This window comes from Chiloscyllium plagiosum, chromosome 34 (genome assembly GCF_004010195.1).
Source record: "Chiloscyllium plagiosum isolate BGI_BamShark_2017 chromosome 34, ASM401019v2, whole genome shotgun sequence".
In the NCBI taxonomy this organism is placed as follows: Eukaryota; Metazoa; Chordata; class Chondrichthyes; order Orectolobiformes; family Hemiscylliidae; genus Chiloscyllium; species Chiloscyllium plagiosum.
Window position 1 is genome coordinate 29,365,957 of NC_057743.1, and position 23,228 is coordinate 29,389,184.

General features: G+C 39.7%; 1 protein-coding gene across 12 annotated transcripts in view; it reads right to left on the bottom strand.

The window, feature by feature from the left end:
• The window catches only part of tp73 (tumor protein p73), a 234,365-nt gene that overhangs the window by 55,215 nt on the left and 155,922 nt on the right, over window positions 1-23,228 (bottom strand). For all 12 annotated transcript variants that reach the window (XM_043676040.1, XM_043676039.1, XM_043676034.1 and 9 more), the window contains one exon: window positions 20,062-20,307. In XM_043676040.1, the coding sequence (XP_043531975.1) occupies window positions 20,062-20,307 (246 nt within the window). The remainder of the gene's footprint in view (window positions 1-20,061; window positions 20,308-23,228) is intronic.

Consider the following 23,228-nt stretch of genomic DNA (forward strand, 5'->3'; position numbering starts at 1 on the left):
CTGTCTGGCTTGCCCTATGATAGTAGTGTATAGGGGACAGACCACTATAAACACCGGAGGAAACATCAAAGAAGCGCTTCGCAGGAGGCTCCCAAGCACTGATGATGTCGCCTAGCCAGGGGACGAAACGTTTGCAACAAAAACTTCCAGCTCGGCGAACAGAACCACAGCAACGAGCACCCGAGCTACAAATCTTCGCACAAACTTCTAACATTAGCCCCTTGCATTTATACTCCATGCCACGACTGATGAAAACAAGTGTCCCATTATGCCTTCTTAACTATCCTATTTACATGCTCTGCTTAGTTCTGGGTTTTGTGAGTAATTAGTCAAAATCCTTCTGTTCCTCTTAGCTATCCTGCCATTCATTAAATACTCCCTCATCTGGTTTCTTCTTCCAAAGTGCATTACCTCACACATCAGGGTGAAATACCATCTGCTATCGGTCTGCCCATCTGACGAACCTGTCTATATCTTCCTGAAACCTACAACCATCTTCTTCGTTATTAACTAATCCAACAATCTTGGTGCCATCTGAAAATTTGCTGAACATTTCCCCCATATTTTCATCTATATTATTTATGTATAAAACAAACAATAAGGGTCCCAGAACTGCTACTGATACACCACTGGACATTAGCCTCCAGGCACTCAAACAGCCTTCTACCATGACCCTTTATGTCCTGTTGCTATGCCAGTTTTTGATCCATCTTGCCAAGTTTTCCAGAATTCTATGTGCTTTAACCTTCTCAATCAATCTCACATGTGGGACCTTGTCAAAAGCTTTGCTAAAGCTACAACGATGTGGCAGTAGGGCAACATCTGGACAAGGAAAAAATGGCCTGCAAAGAATGACTTTGGACTGAGAAGAAGATAGATTTTATTAAAATAAAGCAGGATCACATAAGCTACATCAACTAAACTTCCCTTTTCCACACACTTGATCACATCTTCAAAAAGATTCTAACTAATTTATTAGGTGTGACCTCCCTCTGATAAAGCCATGCTGACTATCCCTAGTTAACTGATGTATTTTCAGGTGGATATTATTCTGATCCTTCAGACTTTTCTCCAATAGTTTCCCTACTACTGATGTGAGACTCACTGATCTGTAATTTCCTGGTTCAGCCTTCTCAAAAAGTGGAACCACATTAGCCGTCCTCCAGTCCTCTGGCATATCCCCTGCGGCCAAAGAGGAATTAAACTTTGTGTCAGAGCCCCTGCAAGTTCCTACTTCACCTCCCAAAGCAGCCTGGAATGCAATTAATCTGGGCCAGGGGATTTGTCTGTTTTTAGGAAAGACAGAGCCTCCCCACTTCTTATATCAAACTATGCAAATTCCCTCACAGTCCCATTTCCCATATTCCATACCAACATCTCCTTTTCCAGAGTGAAAACTGAAGAGAAGTATTCACTCAACACCCTTCCAATATCCTGTGGCTTCACACACAGATTGTCCCCTTGGTCCTTCATGGGCTCTTTTCTTTCTCTGGTTAACCTCTTCCCTTTAATGTATTTATAAAATATTTTAGCATTCTCCCTAATCCTGTTTATAACTCCTTTCTCATGGCCCCTTTTTGCTCTTCTAATTGCTTTCTTAAGTTCTCTCCTGCACATCCTGTATTTCTCTAGGGCCACAGCTGACTTGCTCAAAGCCCTAATTTTCTTCCTCATCCAGTCTTGAATTGTCTTAGACATCCAGGGTTCTCTGAACTGAACTCCGACATTTCCCTCTAAAGGATACATGTTGGACCTGTGGTCTCCCTAGCTTCTTTTTAAATGGTCACCTATTATTCCATTGCAGACTTACCTGCAAGGAGCCGTTTCCACTTTACTGTGACCAGATCTTGCTTTACTTTAATAAAATCTGCCTTCCACCCAATCCAGAGTCATTTTTTGCAGGCCATCATTTTCCTTGTCCAGAACAAATTTGAATCGTATCATGTTGTAGTCACTATTGCGAAAATATTCCCCCACTGCCACATGGAACACTTGTCCAGCTTCTTTCCCCAGAACCAGATCCAGCACTGCTGGAAGCATTACATAAGTATTTTTAAAAAATATATATGTTATCAATCAGAAATAATTCTGGAAATGTACAGCATGTCTCTTAGCATCAATAAAGAGTAAAGTCAGCACACTCCTATGTAAAGGGAACCTTTGTCAAAGTAGTTCATAGAATTATACACCAAGGGAGAGCACAGTTGGCCCAATCTGCCTGGCCAGTTCTTTTGAATTAACTCTCCAAAGAGTCAGATTCTTCTGGTCTTTCCTATAACTTTTCAAGTTTTGTCCCTTCAACTACATAGCTAATTCTCCTTTAAAATTTATCATAGCACTCCAGATTGTAACAACTTCACTGTATCATTAAAACATTCAATCTCCTCACTGATTCATTTACTGATAATTTTTCATTTGTATTTTCTATTAAAAGAAAGTTTCTTCCTATTGATGCCATCAAAATTCTTTGTAATTATTTATTACATCTTCATTAGATCTCAATTTTCTCCAAAAGTAATCCAGCTTCTCTAGTCTCTTCACACAACTGAAGTCCCTTATCACTGGTATAATTCTATCAAACAATCGATGCAATCTCCAACATCACAAGTTCAATTGGTTGATCCTTTATTAAATACCTTTCTGCTTTACACATGCAGACATATCCACTGTCTATTTCCAAACATTTTGTTTTTAAAGCTGTTCTGGACATATCTGTGGAATATTTCTTATAATTCACTCTCGCAGATTCAAAGATGAGCATGGTGTGAGGATCTTGCTTGATCAAGGTGCATATGTGCATTCGTGTACGTAATCCTCTTTTCTCATGCATCTAAATTTGGGACATATACATCCTTTTTAGTAATTTTAAATCCTTCTAAAGGAGAAGGAATTCTTCAGGAAGTGACAATGCCCCAAGATGTTCAACAAATAAGATGGTGAACCTTTTAGCTGAGGCATTTGGAGCCAGCAATTGCCCAGGTGTGATTCACTTCATGAACTTCTTTCTGTGTTGGTGATGTTTCAGTCTTTGTTTGGCACTAGCCAAAAAGGGCATGGAATGCATCAGGAATTGTATCTTGGATATTGAATACTGAGTAGGATAGGTGGAGAAAATAAAGCAGTTAGTGAAAGCTGAGGAGGCTAAACTGGATAGTCCTAAAAATGGCTGCAGGGATTATGATATGTGAACACATGCCAATTGACTGCAATGCAAGTAGCACACCAATTTTACAGCCTCTACTTAGTTCAATGATTCCTGCTTGCATTAAAGCAAAACTACACTGCCTAATTCTAGCCCATATCTCTTAAAAAGGAGGAGTATTGTGGCTGGAGTAGGGAGTGAATCTGATTTGAAAAATAGTGAAGTGTGACGCAACATGTGAACAATCTGAAGCTTTCAGATACTGCACTTGGAGATAGAAAGTATTGTCTTCTCCTGTTAGGTTTGAAAAGCATTGGAAGCATTTATACGGACAGAAATTGGGTAGTCAAGCATTCAAAGAACTGAACGCAACACCATAAAAGGTTTGATGGCCTCACACAGGTAATTAAGTTTAGTGAATGCATCTTCAAATATGATATCTTATTTATTGCAACACTAGTTTCAGATGCTACTCAATTCATTACACCCCCACTAGTAATTGACTAGCATTCTCTATCAATCAAGGTGCATTCATATTTTTTACCTTATCCTCATACAGTTAGCACTGGTACAAACATCACACCTACATTGCTCAGCCTTTACCCCATCCAAACATAATACCCAAAACTCAGTGACAAACTTCTCTCTTGAAGGACCAGATGGTGCAAGACCTGGCACAGCAGGAGCTACCTATAAGACGACAGGCTGCTCATGGAAAAGATGGTGATGGTCAATATTAAAACATTTGTTGCTTGAGCAATGGTTACTTGTGGACTAAAACAATTGAAACGAGAGTGTCCTATATCTAATGCACTTCTCACATCTCAGTTCTAGTTCACCCTGTAATTTCTACAGACTTCAAGCTTCAATTGTTGAAAATATACATCTTCTTAATTTCCAATCATCTCCTCAAATCAAACTTACCCTTGCACCTTTTGCCTTTCAGAAACTCAAGACATTCAATCTGGCCAGACATTGGAGGAAGAGCAAAAAGACAGCAATAATAATGTAATGTAACTCAATTTGGCATTTAGAGGCACCAGCTCAGCTACTAAGAGTGTGCATAATTTGGAGGCTAGCTTGGGATAGGAGACGTGTATGGTGGGTAACCTGGCAGATTAGGGGTGGGCAATAACATGCTGGTCTAACTACTGATGGCCACATCCCATAAATGAATAAAACAAAAATGATAGCCTCCAGCCAGGGCAGGGGGAAGGGATAGTGTTCAGCATATTGGAGAATGAGGTTGCACATGGATTCTGCTACAGAAGATTCAAATGGAACAGCCACAGAAGAAGGTTGATGTGTCTTTTGTTGTGTGGTTTTATGCCTTTATTCATGAGCTTGGATCAAGACTGACAAGTCGAGAAGAAAGTAAGGCAAAGAAGTGTTTTCGGTCTTGGGCTTCTTGACAGCAGTTTATTACATATGAAGACAATGTAGTACAATACATGGTATGAAGAGATATATATTGCTCTAACCTCACTGTTACATTATTAAGACTATTCTCTGAACTCTATCATCTTTTACTATTCATCTCCTCTGTTTGCTTTTCTATTTATTTTTCTTTTTTCTTTCTATTTATTCCCAGTGAGGAGCAGCTCCATGACATCATCACAAAATTGCTCTAAGGTACTAAAGCACTTATATAACAGCGTTGTACCTCTCCCTAAGTTTTGTTCCCCTATCAAATGATTAATAAATATATGTATAAAATCAAATTCCTTATCATCATTTCTTCTTTTCACAACATCCAATTTTTATTTTTTCCTTTCTCTCTTCCCCACCACCCAAAGTCTTTAATTTGATTTTCATTTGTGTTGATAGGTTTGTCCGGCAGGTCTATGACAAGTTATGGAAACACTTGAGGTAAAGTTCGTGAGCTTCTTTCTCACTGTTGACTTGTGTTAGAACAGTAGTGCTTGTTGAAGGGTCTTGCATTCATGTAACTGCAGGAATGTAAAGGAGTTTGGTCATTTCATCTTCCCCGGCATTAGTATCTGGGTTGGGTAATGGTGTTAATTTTCTGAGAGAAGAGTGATGTTGTTGAGCCATACATATTTGTTCTCATATAAAGACACTTATTCCTTTGCAGTATTGACCAGTTCTTTAAGGTTCTGTTTCAAGACACAAATACACCTGTCCACTTAAAAATATTTGATTTGACGCATCATGGTCGCAACTGATAGTAATACTGGGAAAGTTGGATTGGAGAATGAAATCTGACTTAATAGATCATTTTTTCGTTTTTAGTTATTTAACACAGTGATCACTCACTGAAACATGGTGACATGAAGTTGCAGATTTTCTTTATTGATAGAATAAAAGTTTATTCGGTGACAGAATAAAATCAAAACAATCTAAACATAGGAGACAGTTAATATGATCTTAGAACAATGGTAAAAACAAGGTTTCATTCTATTTCCTAAGATAAATCATGGAATTACAGACTAGCATTTCTCACATCAGTGGAAAGGAAACTATTGGAGAAAATTTGAAGGAGAGAATTCATCTTCACCTGAAGAGGCAAAGTTTGATCAGGGATAATCAGTATGGCTTGGGAAGAGGGAGGTCATAACTAATAAATTGAATTTTTCAAGGCCATGACCAAATGTGTAGATAGGGGAAAAGTTCTGAAGAAGGGTCACTGGACCCAAAACCTGAACTCTGATTTCTCTCCTTAGATGCTGCAAGACCAACTGAGTTTTCCAGCAACTTCTGTTTTTGTTAATGCAATTGATGTAGTTTATAGGCAAAGTCTTTGACAAGGAAGTCCCACATGAGAGATAAAAGCACACAGGATCCAGGATAACTTGGCAAGCTGAATCTAAAATTGGCTTAGTGTTAGAGACACATGGCGGTGGTAAAAGGCTGTTTGTCCAGTGAGGCCATTGTCCAGTGGCATACCATATGGATCAGTGTTGAGTTCCTTACTGTTCTAAATGATATTGAATAAAAAAGTAGGGGGGGCTTCTTAAGTAAATTTGGGGATGACACAAAGATTGGTTGACAGTGAAGAAGAAGGTCTTAAGTTACAGTGGAATATAAACAGATTGGTCAGACTATCAGATCAGTGGTAGATGGAATTTAATCCTGATAAGTGAGAGTTAGGCCACAGCTGCAGCAGTGTGTGCAGTTCTGGTCTTTGCACTATAGGAAGGATTTGATTACATTGGGAGTGGGGAAGGAGCTTAGGGTTGGTGGGATGGGGGAGAAATTCACCAGGATATTGTCTAGAATGGAGCAGATGAACTGTGAAGAGAGGTTGGATAAGCTCAGGCTCTTTTCTTTAGAGAGCAGGGAAGGCTATAGGGGACATGATTGGGTGATATAAGATTGTGAGGGACATGGACTGGTTGGATAGAAAGCCAGCTTTCTATCCTTAGTTGAAGGGTCAATAACAAGGGGTCATAACTTTAAGGTGAAAGGCAGGAGGTTCAGAGGGGTTTAAGGAAAACAATATTTACCCAGAAGATGGTTGGGAAACCTGAAACCTTTAAAATACTTGGATGAGCACTTGATATGTCATAACATTCAACATTATGGGCCAAGTGCTGCGAAGTGGGTCAAGTGTAGATTCACAATAGTATATTTTTTGATGCAGACTCAATGGACCAAAGGGCGTCTTCTGTATTGTGTGATTCTATGAATTCTTTGACCTTGTTTCTTAAAAGAATCTTCACAGTAGTAACCAAGATCCATCTGCCTTTATTTTGAAATCTAAATTCCAAACGTAATATACAAATGAGACTTAGTATACGCTTCAGATTGTTGTTCCTCTTAGAGAAGTGACCTCTTTTCCTATAATCCCGACAAGACCTAGTGCTTTAAGAAGTCAACACTATGTAGAATGTTCTGCATTAAATGGATTTTTGTTGTATAATGCTTCTTCTTTACTAAACTCTGAATCCACTACTTCTAGAGTTGGATCCTCTGTTAATTGAAGAAGTTCAGTAACTGATATATCTCAGAGACCAATGACAGGTCTTGCTGATACCGAGCTCTTGTTGCAAGTCTTCATGACTGCATAGTTTAGATAGTACCTATAGGCTGTTAATTAAGCTATAAACTCTCCTGAGAGTTGGCATGTGCTATTGAAGCATAATCTTGCCAATGTTCAATTTGTTCTTGAAATGAAATATTGATCATTTCTGTTTTTTGATTTGGATGATCACAGTTAGAATTTTGATCTCCTTGTACTACACTCATCTTGTTGCAATGCTGTACTCTTAATTGACTAAAGTTGTTGAATCTTTATTGTTGTAAATATTGTTGTTTTGGTACTTAAACTGAAAGTTATTAATATTGCTGCTGTTCTCAATGCCACTTTCAGAGTAAAGTTCAGTTTTCCTTTATCAATTACCGTCTTCATAGATAGGTGAAGATATTGGTTTTCCATGACGGCTGAGGATTCCAAAAAGATCTGTGGGTAGAAAGTTTCTCAAGTGATGTTAATCAATAAGACTCAATTATTATTTTGACTATACCAAAGATGGCTGCTATGATTTTCAATCAAGGCTAATTGTTCTGGGTTCAGCACAGCAATAACATTCGACTGGTTCCTGAGCAGATGGCTACACACTTAGGTGTGGATAATATTGTGGAAACATCCAACCTGTGAAGGGAAAGCATCATTCTGTGTGGAGAAGAAAAAGAAAATCTCTAGAAACTACCGATTCTCCCTCACTTTTCTCTAAGTTGTTTTCACTGTGAATTCCTTATTGAAATGAAAAGGAGAAAAACCATCTACAGAGGAACTGAAAGAGTAAATCCTCAACCAATTAATAAAAGATCGAGAATTGGTGAATCCACAACCTTGAGTCATTTGCAAGAACTGAAAGGATTTGAAAGAAAGCCAAAATAACTCATTGATACCTGTGATCTGGACTCGTACCAGAACTGTATTTCTGTGACTTTTTCATTCTCACTCATTATACTTCTGTGTTATCTTGACTGTGTATTTGTATATGTATGGGAATTTTAAAAAATGGGTAGAGTTTAATTCTGGAGTTATAAATTAACAATTCATTTTTTTCCTTGCCTTTAATTAAAAATAGTTTGATTATAATAAATAGTTACTTTAGTGTTAGTGAAAAAGAACCTGGTGTGGATATTCTTTTACCTGAATTAGGTAGCTAAGTAAAATTGAGATTTTAGTGGTTTAATTAAATTTTCATAGTTGTGATAACTCTAGGAATGATGGGGCTTGACTTTCAGTATGCTAGCCCAGTGAGTTGTGACATTCCGCTTTATTGTGTTTTAGCAGTTATAATTGATAAAAGGTTCTCGTTGCTGGAGAAAACTTGTGATTCTTGCTTAAACCAATTAACATCACTGTTAGGATTCTGAAACTTCAAATTCCAGCCAGTAATTTTGATTCCTGATTTTTTTCCAATGGATTTACTTTAAGCCTATTTCTGATCTTGCTGTTAGCTTTGCCATCAAGTAAGTATTTAGAAATCGTTAAATCCTTGTCAGATGTCTTAACTCTGGTGTCCAGACTAGTAGTTTGGGTGGAACTTAAATTTTATTTTCTTTCTTCTCAGCAAATCAAATCAGTTTTGGATGTCCAGTTCTCAGCCTCTTTTTACTGGGGATTTATTCCTTTAGTTGCTAGTGTGCTTTTATTGCTGTCATTGTTATTTTAAAAAGTTCCCTCCCACCCCTGTTCCTGGCTGTAAAACATTTTATTCAGACTTAGTTATTATTGGTGGTTTCTCTGCAGAATCTTTCTGTTCAGAGACATTTTTTCACAACACCTGTTCAACTCTTTGGCTTTTCTGGTTGCTGATTGGTCTTACTTCTAAAGTCATACTGATGATTTTTTTGAAAATGTGATTTTTGAGTTCTCCTCCAAACATTTAAAGGCTGCTCTAGATCTACACTGCTGCTACAATTTTATTGGCAGTGGATCTCATGACTGCGACCATATTTTGCTGCACAACCAGCAGGCATACTTGAGTGACTTTTATGCTAAGATCCTGAGTTTGGGTTAATGGCAGACAGTTCAAGGAGAAGGCAAGGTCAATATCTGCCTTAGGTTTGGGCTTCTTTATAACACTGATTATTTCCCATTAAGACTAAATTCTCCAATACTTGGTATACAGAGATACACCAAGCTCTAATCTTACTGTTACACTAATGAGAAACTATTCCACAAACTCTACTGTCCAATGCGTGTCAAGTGAATCCTCGTGCTTTTCTCCATGAGTTTCTGTCTTGTCTTCTCAATTCTGCCCACACTGTTAGTTAGGTCCAGTAAGAAGCAGCTCTATGACATCATCACAAGGTTGTTGCGTGATTCTTTGGAAAAAAGAATACAAGCATGGACTACTTTCTAAACAGTGAGAAAATTCGTAAAGCCAAAGTACAAAGGGATCTGGGAGTGCTAGTCAAGGATTCTCTAAAGGTAAACATGCAGGTTGAGTCCATGATTAAGAAAGCGAATGCAATGTTGTCATTTATCTCAAGAGGGTTGGAATATAAAAGCACCGTTGTGCTACTGAGACTTTATAAAGCTCTGGTTAGGCCCCATTTGGAGTACTGTGTCCAGTTTTGGTCCCCTAGAGGGGGTAAATTCAGAACAGAAATGCGGAGACATTTCTTCAGCCAGAGAGTGGTGGGCCTGTGGAATTCATTGCCGCAGAGTGCAGTGGAGGCCAGGACACTAAATGTCTTCAAGGCAGAGATTGATAAATTCTTGATGTCACAAGGAATTAAGGGCTACGGGGAGAATGCGGGTAAGTGGAGTTGAAATGCCCATCAGCCATGACTGAATGGCGGAGTGGACTTAATGGGCCGAATGGCCTTACTTCCACTCCTATGTCTTATGGTCTTAAAACCCTTACACAAGAATGTATGCACAATAAAACGGTGTTATGCATTGGGACACCTGTCAGAAAATCTGCATTCAATGTCAAGGTGCATGCAAGATTTCAGTAAGAAACTGCAGCAGGGCTATTCACTGATGTTGTCAGGGCTGGAGATTTTGAGCTATAGGAGAGGCTGAACAGGCTGGGGCTGTTTTCCCAGAGCGTCAGAGGCTGAGGGATGGCAGTAGAGGTTTTGTGAAATCATGAGCGTGTATAGGGTAAATAGACAAGGTCTTTTCCCTGGGGTGGGGGAGTCGAGAACTAGAGACCATAGGTTTAAGGTGAGAGGGAAAAGATTCAAAAGGGATTGCAGGGACAACTTTTTCATACAGAGGGTGGTGTGTGTATGGAATGAGCTGCCAAAGGAAGTTGAGAAGGCTGGTACAATTATGACATTTAAAAGGCAGCTGAATGGGTATATGAATAGGAAAAGTTTAGAGGGATATGGGCCAAGTGCTGGCAAATGGGACGAGATTCATTTAGGATATCTGTTTGGAATGGACGAGTTGAAACGAAGTGTCTGTTTTTGTGCTGTACATATCTATGACACTCTAACTTGAAACCCTTCCCAATATGGAAATGGTGGCCAACCATCATTTGTAGACTTGTGAAGCAACAATTACATTGACCCTAATGGACAATATAACAGCTTCTATTATAGCACAACCAGCAGCCATACTTGTGTATTCCTGTGGAACTACAGATTTCTGTCATACAAGATCAGCTTGTTGCCATACAAGTTCAGAATGCTACCATCATGACTATAGGTTACAGTAAGATAAGACATTTGCAGGGCATCACAATAATTATCCTTCAATAAAAATACAAGGCATCAGTGCAGTGGTGAGTAGTGATAGAGATGCAATGAAATGTGATGTGGAATCAGAAATAGCAAAGAAAATAAGTCATGGGTTGGAGTCAACTCATGTCACCAAACTCCAAGACCGAGGACTCTACTCCCTCACTGGATTTTCGACTTCCTGACCCACAGACCGTAATCCCCAAATAGCATAAACAACACCTTCACGATAATCCTCAACACTGGTGCCCTGCAAGTTTGTGAACTCAGCTCCTTACGATATTCCTTATACACTCACGACTGTACGGCCAATTTCTGCTGCAGGTTCATTTACAAGTTTGCTGATGATACCACCATAGTGGGTCGGATCTTCAAACAATGACAGGATAGAGCACAGGAAAGAGATAGAGAGTTTAGTGACAACAATCTCTCAGTCAATGGCAGCAAAATGAAGGAGCTGGTCATTGACTTCAGGATGCAGAGTGGTGGACACACCCCTCTCTGTATCAATGGTGCTGAAGTGCAGGTGGTCTAGAGCTTCAAGTTCCTAGGAGTAACAATTCACCAACAATCTGTCCTGGTCCATATACGTCGATGCTACAGTCAAGAAAGCACACCAATGACTCTTCTTCTGGAGAAGGCAAAGGAAATTCGGCATGTCCACAATGACTCTTAACAACTTTTATAGATGCACCATAGAAACCTCCCTAACTGGATGCATCACAGCTTGGAATGGCAACTGTTCTGCTCAAGTCCACAAGAAATTACAGAGATTTGTGAGAACAGCCCAGTCCATCAAGAAAACCAGTCTTCCATTCATTGACTCTGTCTATATTTCCTGCTACAATGGAAAAACAGCCAACATAATAAAGTACCTCTCTTACTCTGGTTATATTCTCTTCCACCCTCTTTCATCAGAGTTTGAAAACACACACCAACAAATTCAAGAACAGTTTCTTCGCTGCTGTTATTTTTGAGTGGACCCTTCTCAAATATTAAAACTGATCATTCCTGGCACCTTCTCTGTGGCTATAAAACCATATTCTGCATTCTGTTCTATTACCCTGATGTAAGGCATGATTTGCCTGGATAGCATGCAAAACATACTTTTTATTGTATCTTGGTACATGTGACAATAATAATAAATCAAAACAAATCAAACGATAGGCTCCTGGAGAGCTGCCTGATTGTCGGTTAAAGGTTTTAAGAGAAATAATGGAGTAGTGTAAGGAAGACACTATAATTATCATGTGTAATTTTAATCTGTACACTGACAGAACAATCAGATCGGCCAGGGTAACATGAAATACAATTTTGTAGATTGTATCAGGGATTGTACTTACAGCAGTATGTTGCAGAACCTGCTCACAAACAAGCTAATTTAGATCTAGTAATATACAATGAGTTGGATTAATAAGAGATGTTACAGTTAAACATCTTCTAGGTGGTAGCATCCACAACATGGGAGAACTTCTAAATCAGTTTGAGGGAGAACTACACTTTTGCCAAATCAGTGTCATCAACTTAAGCAAAGGAAATTACAGAAATATGAAGAAAGAGTTGTCTAAACTAAACTGAGAAAATAGACTAAGGGGAAAGTCAGTGGAGGAGCGATACTACACATTTAAGCAGATATTTCATAACGCTCAACGATTTATTACGGTCAAAAAAAAAAGGATTTGATTAGAAGAATGAACCACCCATGGTTAACAAAGGTAGTCAAGGAGAGTAACCAATTGAAAATTAAGGCATAGAAAGTGGTGAAAACTGTGGTAATGCAGAGAATTGGATTTTTTTTGTTAGGAACCAGAGGTGGAAATTTAAAAAGCTAATAAAGAGGGAGAAAACTGATTATGAAAGTAAGTTGGCAAGAAATATAAAAACTAAACAGCAAGAACTTCTCTGGATATACTAAAAGAAAGAGAGTAGTAAAAATAAGTGCAGACTCTTGGAGGATGCAACTGAGGAATTAATACAGGGAAAGAGGAAATAATTAAAACTGATATTTTGCATCTGCTTTCGTAATGAAGGACACTATAAACGTCCAAAAATAACAGATGAACAAGGTTCTAATGGAAGGAAAGCTCCTGTGACAATGTCTGTAACAAAGTATTTGACAACTAATGGGACCAAAGACAGACAAATTGCGAGGACTTGATGGCCTTCATAGAATCATAGAGATGTACAGCATGAAACAGACCCATCGGTCCAACCCGTCCATGCCGACCAGATATCCCAACCCAATCTAGTCCCACCTGCCAGCACCCGGCCCATATCCCTCCAAACCCTTCCTATCCATATACCCATCCAAATGCCTTTTAAAAAATGTTGCAATTGTACTAGCCTCCAACACTTCCTCTGGCAGCTCATTCCATACTCGTATCACCCTCTGTGTGAAAACGTTGCCCCTTAGGTCTCCTTTATATCTTTCCCCTTTCACCCTAAACCTCTAGTTCTGGACTCCACAACCCCAGGGAAAAGACTTTGTCTATTTACCCTATCCATGCCCCTTATAATTTTGTAAACCTCGATAAGGTCACCTCTCAGCCTCCAACGCTCCAGAGAAAACAGGCCCAGCCTGTTCAGCCTCTCCCTATAGCTCAAATCCTCCAACCCTGGCAACATCCTTGTAAATCTTTTCTAACCCTTTCAGGTTTCACAACATCTTTCCTATAGGAAGGAGACCAGAATTCTATTCAATATTCCAACAATGGCCTAACCAATGTCCTGTATAGCTGCAACATGACCTCCCAACTCCTGTATTCAATACTCTGACCAATAAAGGAAAGCATACCAAACGACTTCTTCACTATCCTATCTACTTGCAACTCCACTTTCAAGGAGCTATGAACCTGCACACCAAGGTCTCTTTGTTCAGCAACACTCCCTAGGATCTTACCATTAAGTGTATACATCCTGCTAAGATTTGCTTTCCCAAAGTGCAGCACCTCGCATTTATCTGAATTAAACTCCATCTGCCACTTCTCAGCTCATTGGCCTATCTGGTCCAGATCCTGTTGTAATTGGAGGTAAACCCCTCTTCTACACCTCCAATTTTGGTGTCATCTGCAAACTTACTAACTGTACCCCTTATGCTCACATCCAAATAATTTATGTAAATGACAAAAAGTAGAGGGCCCAGCACCGATCCTTGTGGCACTCCACTGGTCACAAACCTTCAATATGAAAAACTACCCTTCACCACCACCCTCTGTCTTCTACCTTTGAGCCAGTTCTGTATCCAAGTGGCTAGTTCTCCCTGTATTCCGTGAGATCTAACCTTGCTAATCAATCTCCCATGGGGAACCTTGTCAAATGCCTTATGTCCATATAGATCACATCTACTGCTCTGCTCTCATCAATCCTCTTTGTTATTTCCTCAAAATGCTCAATAAAGTTTGAGAGACATGACTTCCCACTTTTAAAGCCATGTTGACTATCCCAAATCAGTCCTTGCCTTTCCATATACATATACATCTTGTCCCTAAGGATTCCCTCCAACCACATGCCCACCACCGACGTCAGGCTCATCGGTCTATAGTTCCCTGGCTTGTCCTTTCCACCCTTGTTAAACAGTGGCACCACGTTAGCCAACCTCCAGTCTTCCGGCATCTCACCTGTGACTATCGATGATACAAATATCTCAGCAAGAGGCCCAGCAATCACTTCTCTAGCTTCCCACAGAGTTCTTGAATACACCTGATCAGGTACTGGGGATTTATCCACCTTTATGCATTTCAAGACATCCAGCACTTCCTCCTCTAAAATTTGGACATTTTGCAAGGTGTCACCATCTATTTCCTTACAATCTATATCTTCTATATCCTTTTCTACAGTAAGTACTGATGCAAAATACTTGTTTCTGGATCCTGGATTCAGGGTAATCCAAGATGGAGGATGGGAAAAATTTCTGGCTATGACAGATGCTCCTTTTTTGAGGTATTTTGGGTGCTGGAGATGATTTCCTCGAATTCCAGGAGCAGCAATTAGTGTTTTATATGCTGTTGCATTGTTTTGGAACTTTGGGGAAAAAAAAAGTCAAAATGACAGCAGTTTTGAAAGTGAGAAGAACAGACAAAGGAAGCACATGGTGAGGTCAGTGCAGGAGAGAGAAAAAAAGAAACTGACACTGCCTTTGCTGTTTGAATTCATGGATTCATGGACATCGGAGTGCGTCTGAGAAAATTAACAAACAGTGAAATTCACAACTAATCTTGGAGGAATTGTTGGGTGAAGTTCACAGCACAGAAGCCTTCATTGAAAGGTTTTCGAGAAGGTGACTACAAAGACAGTGGAGGCATTGGTCTATATATGCTCCAGAACTCACTGGATACCAGGGGGCTCCAGTGGATTGAAAAAAATTGCTAATGTGACGGTCTTTATCGAGAAGAGTGGAAGACAAAAAGTAGGCAGCTATAAGTCAGTTAATTCAACAATTGCTCGAGTGCTTTATTAAGGAAGAAACAACAAGATATCTTGAAAAGCTTAATGCAAGCACTGTCAACATAGTTTTGTGAAAAGGAAATCATGTTGACCAAATTTATAGCTGTACTTTGAGGATACAAGGAGAGTTGACAAAGGGGAACTGGTAAATATCATGTATTTGGATTTCTGGAAGGCATCTGATAAGGTGTACATAAAAGCTTATTACAAAAGATAGGAGCTCACAGTTTTAAGGCTAATCAATTAGTATGAATTGAGGATTAGTTAACATACAGAAGACGGAGAGTTAAGATTAATAGTCTTTTTTAAGGTGGAAAGATGTAATAGGTATACTGTCACCAGGCTGCAGAGCCTCAATTATTTATTATCTATGAATGACACGAAGAAGGGGCTAGAGTGTAATGCATCCAAATTTGCTGACTGTACAAAAATAGGTGGGAAAGTATGCTATGATAGGGATATAAGGAATTTGCAAGGGATTATAGATATATTGCACGAGTAGGCAAACACTTGGCAGATGGAGTTAGGAATTAGGAAAATACGTGATTATGCACTTTGGTAGAAAGAATCAAAAGGTAGACTATTATTTAAATGGAGACAGACATCAAAAAAGTGCAGCACAGAGAAATCTGGGTGTTCTTGTGCATGAAACATTTAAAAGTTGGCATAAAAAAAGCTTGTAATAATTAAGGAGGCAAATGGATCTTTGTCTTTTATTGCTTGAGGGTTCAGTTTAAAAATAGCTGAGCCTTCTTACAATGGTACAGGGTGTTTGTAAGGCCATAGCTGGTGAATTATGTATTGTTTTGGAAATAGGCATTGGAGACATTTGAAAGGAGACTCAGTAGGCTGATTCCTGGGATGAAGGATTTGACTTATCAAGAACAGCTAAACAGGTTCGGCTTTTATTCATTAGAATTTGGAAGGAGGACGGATGATGTTATTGAAACTTACAAAATTTTGAAGGGGTTTATAGGGTAGAATTTAATAAGAAGTTTTCACTAGTGGGGGGCTCTCAACTCAGGGATATATATCTAGAATAAAAGGATATTCATGAGATACAAAGTAATTTATTTTCTGAGAAATGAATGTTTGGAATTTTCTATGCCAGAGAATTGTAGAGGCTAGATCATTGGAAGTATTTAAAGAGGAAGTAGATAGAGGTTTGAAATATCTGGAAGCTTAGGACTATGAGGAATCAGTACAAACAATGGGTTGAGACCTGGGGCAGATCAGCCATGTCTATATTGTATAGCAGATCAAATAGTCAACTCCTGTTTCTATTTCTTAGGCTTTTAGATGATTCGGGTAGTTGAGGCATTGCCCTACATGAGCGAGTCATTCCATGGAGCTCAAATATGCTGCTTTCTTTCAGAAAGGCAACAATCATGCCGTCACACTGCCACTCTGCTAGTGTCTTCACCATTGCCTGCAGGCCAGTCAGCCCTGAACGCAGCTGTCCAAGCTGGGTCTTCTAGATCCAGAACCTTTTGAATCATTTTCCAGAATATGTTTAGCATCCTTTACTGAAAGTAGCTTTCTACTTGCCAGGTTGCAGCCAATTTAATGGAAGCACAGAAGACTGATTTGCACAAGATGAATTGACTTCTCTATACAATATGGCATGACTTTGTTAATAAATTGTTTTGATAACTTTCACTGCAATGGTCAAGACAGAGGGGAGATAAGCTGCTGAACGTTTTGTGAATTGGGAACTGGGGAACTAATCTCACACTTGAACATGAACTCAATGCACAGCTCAGGCGTAAAGTGGTTGTCTAGATTGGTCCCTTTCTCTTTCTTCTGCTGTAAAGCTGGTGGCTGTGCCTTCATGATGACAAGATTGTGCAGTATGCAGCAGACAACCACAAATCTTGATATGCACTCTGCAGAGGGGTTCATGGCAGCAGAAACATTGTTTTCTAATCATGTGGCTTTCACTCTCAGCATGCTATGCAGGTGTATGATGGCGGACTTTATAATTGTGAGCCATGTCATCAATAGCTAGTCCTTGCCACCCAGTAGCTCCCCTTTGCTATTCAGATTGGCAATGCAACAGACTGCCACAAAATAAAGGGATCATTACTGCTCCCAGGATATTAGACAGTGATTTGCATTATTCATTGATAATCATCAGAGATGTGTTAGACACAGTGGATTTCATCTCAGTCCCACCGCTGGGCAAAGTTAACATGTGGAGTTAAATGAATCAGATATTTGGAATTGAGATGTAGCATCTCTCTTTGAACTCAGAATCTCACGTGTGTTTTAAAAAAATGTAGATGACAAACAGTGTTGCAAATATTTCCATTTCCAGCCTGGATAAAATAAAAGCTCATTGGCATAGTCACTTTGATGGTTACTGGCAATGTCGTACTTGTCCTACAATGAATTTGCCTGTTGTGGCTGTAGGAGCTGTCAAATGTCTGTGAGAGTTCCTCACTCACATGTATGGGTTAATTCCTCCTTGAACACTGGTGCTCTTATGGCTTTCTAATGAGTGTCTTTCAGGCCACTCCTCCTTCCTCTTCCAGTGACTTGTCCTGCCCAACATGCCCTCTGTTCATTCTTTCATTCATGCTGAATTTTCAAAGGGAATGTCTACTCAGGAACCCACATCTGGAATCAATTGGTTTGTTCAGAAACCATTGTCAACAAAATGCCTTTGAGCGCATGGGATTAATTCTGTAGGTTGTTTTTTCAACTTGAAATCACTAAACTACTATAGAATTGCAACAACTAGAATAATTTAATCAGCAACTAACCTCTAAGTAAAAACCAAAAGAACTGCGGATGCTGTAAATCAGAAACAAAAACAGAAGTAGCTGAAAATGCTTTGTATGCGTGGCAGCATCTTTGAAGATAAATCCAAGTTAACATTTTGGGTCCGATAACCCTTCCTCAGAACTGAAGAAGGGTCACCAGATGCTGCCAGACCTGCTGAGCATTTCCAGCAACTGTCAGCTCTGATATAACACGAGAGCTCCATTCACATGCGATCTTGTGTTATAAGAAAACCACGCAATAGCCATATCATCTAAAGTACTGGGGCCAGAGTCGCGTTATAGCCAATATAGGTAAGGAAAGTTTGCCTTCTACAAATAACAGACTAAATTCTTCAATCACATTAAAGCCAATTCACATTGAAAAAAAACACACATTACAGCAGAACCGACACGTCTGTTTTCGTAACCTTCAAGTAGTTGATTCCTTAAATAATGTTGGCAATCCTTCAGTTGTTGAGATGCTGTTCAACTATGTAAGGTTGAGAGGGGCATTGGCTATAGCATTGAGTTCAAAGTAGCACTGCTGGTATCAAATCAATGTTATACATTAAACTACTTTGATCTGCCTCCTCCACATACATCTGTTAGACATTTACTGTGTGCATGCTAAAGCTTGCTCCAAACCCTGCCCCACACAGTCACCATTTTGAAGTTCCTTGTTTCATTGGAGTAGCAACATTGTAATGTATCTGTGCTGCCTTTGGAAGTACCAGGAAGGATCTAGAGGAATTACTGCCAATGATGGAGCAAGGAAAATCTTGACAGAAAATAGAGATATTGCATTTGACAGTGCAAAACAATTATTTTTCTCGAACTGGCTGGTGAATGAGTAGGCAGACCTCTCAATTCACCAGTTTAGACCTGCCCTTCCATTCTCCTTTTTGGAACCTTTCTTGACCAGAAAGAAAAGCCACTTAGTCAGAATTAATTCAAGCAATGCCTTGTGCCGTGTTCCTTTTCTGTTGCACTGCTTCTGTGAAAGTCACTGTATAACGGGGGTATGTTTTATAGCAACCAGAGGGCCGGTTTGGTACAGAACCAGCATCTCGTACAATATAACAGCAGAGGAAGTTATGACAAATTGTAGCCTTGGTTTTTTGCTTGAACCCAAGCAATTGCAAGAAGTCAGAGTGGAAACAGTTAAATTATGAATGTCATTCCAAATTTAATGAAAAGTCACATTGTTAATTTCATCCAGAGTTAACTGCTGCCACTTGCAGCAACCCAATCAACAGCATGCCCGTATACCCTTCACACTGTGGTAAGCCTTTGTACAGACATGGATGAGCAGCACATTTGAAATTGCACTTGAGAAAAACACTAATTATCCCGTCGGTTTCCAGCAGACAGGGAGCCGCGCTTCTCCTACTGTTGGACAGGATGCTTGCTCGTCTACGGCAAGTCTGAACATCTCCCTCCAGGAGATAGCATAAGCAACATCCAACATGTGCTTGGATTGCAAGCGTGTTCAGTCATGCCTTACTGCAAGACATAACCTTTAAAAAAATACACAGGATAAAAAAAATGTGTTTTCAACAGACTAGAACTTAGGTTAAAACTAATTTTCACAATGAAAAGCACTTTGCTTCTCTCATTGGAGAAAACACTTAGGTTACGGCTGAATAAGTTTGAGCATCTTGCATTCTAGTTCACTTTCTGGCCAGATTGCAGTTTGAAATTATATATTCTGTTACAAAAATTGATATTTACTGTCTGGCATGCAGAGGGATGCATAGGGTACAGAGTAAAAGCAACAGTCATTTCATTTCAGCAAAACAATGAGTTTCAAAGTTGTATTAAGCTAATCTCCAAAGAAACTTTAACAATAATTGCACATCACATTTAGATAATTTAATTCAGATATGAAAAAGAGAAAGTGCAGAAAAGAATGAACAAAGAACATATCATGACAGAATGAGACACATTTTTGCTGATGAATAATAACCCCAATATTTCCAGATAAATAATTTACTTTCTCAACAATATATCTTGATTAAAAATAAGAAAGAGCAGACTCACGGTCCAGGTAGCTGACTTAGCAGTACTTGATTGCTGAAAAGTTACTTCAAATAAATGTGGTCCTGGATAGTCTGTGTTGGAAGGGATTGCTGGAGCTGGCGACATAGTGTCAAACGTGGAGCTTGGCTGTGAGTAGGGAGACGGCGTCGGGACATTCGAGGTGTGCTCCGAGTTGTAAGGGCTGGCGGAGGATGCACGGTTGGTGATACTCTGATCCATGCTGCTGTTTAGCAAATTAAACTGGGACTAGAAAGGCAAAGGGGTGGGGATAAGAAGTGAAACAACCAGGTAAGGACTTGCAACATCCACTTATTTCAGACCATTAAGAAAACACACATCAGACAGCTGTCACTACATTTCAACTCCTGGAATTTTTTTCCCTGTTACTCCATGTAAAGACTTGTCAAATAATTAATCGTAAATGCATCATTCAGGCAAATATGAAGGTTAAAATGTCGACTTGAAGCATATCGCTTCCACTTGCTCATTTGTCTGACCAATGGTCACTGAAAATTTTCGTTACACTAAATACAGTTTTTGGCCATCAGTTTACTTATAAATGTTTGACGATTGTGGCAAAAAAAAACTGGTAAAATTGCTCAGGGTGTTTTTGTGTCTTAATCATGTAACTCTAAGGACAGTACAAATATCATTCAATGTAATTTTTCCTTCAGGGCTAAGTAACATTTTGGATTTAAGAATGAGTTAAAATTTTCTGTAAAGTTCAGATGAATGGTTAATTGAAAAAAATTTAAGAAAATCAAAGAAGTATCTTTGGAAATTCCTAAAAATAATCTCTCTCAAACAGACTGAGGATTTGGCTTGAGACTGTTCCCTAGTTATCAGTATCTCTCTGCTACTTCACTTCACTGGTCAGTCCTCAAGTGGCAGCCTAGACTGTGCAAATGAGCAGGTTTTTTCTGCCATGCAATGCATCAAAGCCAATCGCAATCTGCATTCACCAAATGCACACACTCACAAACTAGGAGGGACTATATTCAACAAGAATTTCCTTCTCAGCTCAGCAATGTAGAATCACTACAGTGTGGAAGCAGACCATTTGGTCCATCGAGTCCACACTGACCTTTAAAAGGGCATCCCACCTCACTACCATATCCCTATAACCCTGCACTTCTCATAGCCCATCCACATAACCTGCATATCTTTGCACTGTGGGAGGAAACCAAAACAAACCCGTGTGGAACAAGAAGTGCAAATTCCACACAGACAGTTGCCTAGGGATGGAATCGGACCTGAGTACCTGCACTGTGAGGCAACAGTGCTTACAACTGAGCCACAATGCTGCCCTTAACAGTGAGGTTACTAACAGCATGACAACAACTGTTGTGACTGAAATCAATTAACAAATATATCTGGGGTCTTCCTGACAACATTAAATATGGCCCATTTACTATATTCAGAGGATCATTGTCACTACTTCTGAGGGCATCAGAGGGTGGATAGAAACAGAAGGGTCATTTAGATGTGACAGTGATACAATGGTAATATCATTTGGCTAGTAATCCAGAACCCTAGGCTAATATGCTCTGGACAAATCATTTGAATCCCACCATGGCCAATGATGGAATTTGAATTCAATAATTTAAAAAAAGGAATAAAAAGTTTTCATACTGTGGTAAAAACCCATCTGGTTCATTAATGCTACTGGGTTGATTTTGATTTTAAGTGACAGACTGACAGAGAACAAGGTTTGGCACTTATCCTAGCTGTGAAAACACCACTTTGAAATTAGGCAGGAAGGCCGCAAGGTTTCAGATTGCCATTAAGATATAGCCAACTAGGTTTTGGCTTCATGATCAAGTAATGGAGTCTTGAAGGAGCACTGGTGTTAGCAACCAGTTTTGTTGCCTGTTCAGATTTCCATCTGATGGTTTCATGCAAAATGATTAGTAATTTTTTTTTTAAACATCATGTTGCCACTATCCCATTCATTCTTAAAAATAGGCACAGCGTCCACACACTATGATACCAATCTTGACCAGTTTGTCATAAAGGCAAGGGTTATGGTCTCAACGAACAGCCAGTTGTGGAAGAAAAGCCAGTGACATTTTCTTTCCTATCGTGGCAGTATGGATCTGCTCGGGGAGAGTGAATAAGATCTGGGATAGAGTGGAAAAATACGTAGAGACAAGAATAAAGCGACAGGTAGAATGCATTTTTAATGCAGTGTATGACACATTTCACCAGGGTGCAGTAACCAAAACCCAACAATGACATTGTATCTCTATTCTCAAAACAATTGGACACTTTGATTTTTTTTTATAAAACAGGGAGTAAAACAACTGTATTGTAAAAGATCTGTTCCATTGGGTCTTCAGTCCCTAAAATTAAAATAGGAGTTTCTCGTGTTTTAGTTAAAATAACTCCACAAAGGCCGGTATCCTGTCACCAAGTCACCCTTTACTTACAAGGGTAAAGTATATAATGGTGATCCAGCTCGCTGACAGCCGGCTCAGAGCGTGAACAGAGCCCCTGACACATGCCAGCTTTTTGTTTCTTTTTTTTACCCATGTCATGTGTGTACAGGTATCAGACACAGTGAAAAACAACAAGTGTGTAAATCTTTATTTATATTCCACCACCAGGTAGAAAGGAAACACTTGAGTGGCCAGTGGCAAGCAGTGCCCTTCTCAGAGGGCAATGCTGCATGATCAAACAGTGAAGGGGAGGGCAGGGATTAAATCAAAATAGAGTTGGAGGGGGAAATAATACACTCCACTCCCTGCAGTGCCCACCTTTCCCTGAAAATCTCAAGGGTGTTGGTGGACACTGCGTGCTCCTTCTCCAGGGACACCCGGGCTCTGACATAACCGTGGAGGAGTGGCAGGCAATCGGCCCTAACAATCCCCTCCATGGCCTGCTGCCTGGACCTGTTTATGGCCAGTTTGACCAGGCCCAGAAGCAGACCCACGAGGAGCTCCTCCAACCTATCCTCCCCCCCTCTGCACTGGAGTGCCCAAAGACCAGGAGCGTGGGACTGAAGTGCAACCAAAAAACAGAGAAGAAGGTTTTTAAGGAAACCAAAAAGGGAGTGCAAGCACCCACACCCAATATATACATGGTCCACGGACTCCACAGAACACATGCCTTTTTATATCTGACAGGCTGATTGGACCAGATTAACAGCCCCAATCAGGGAACACATT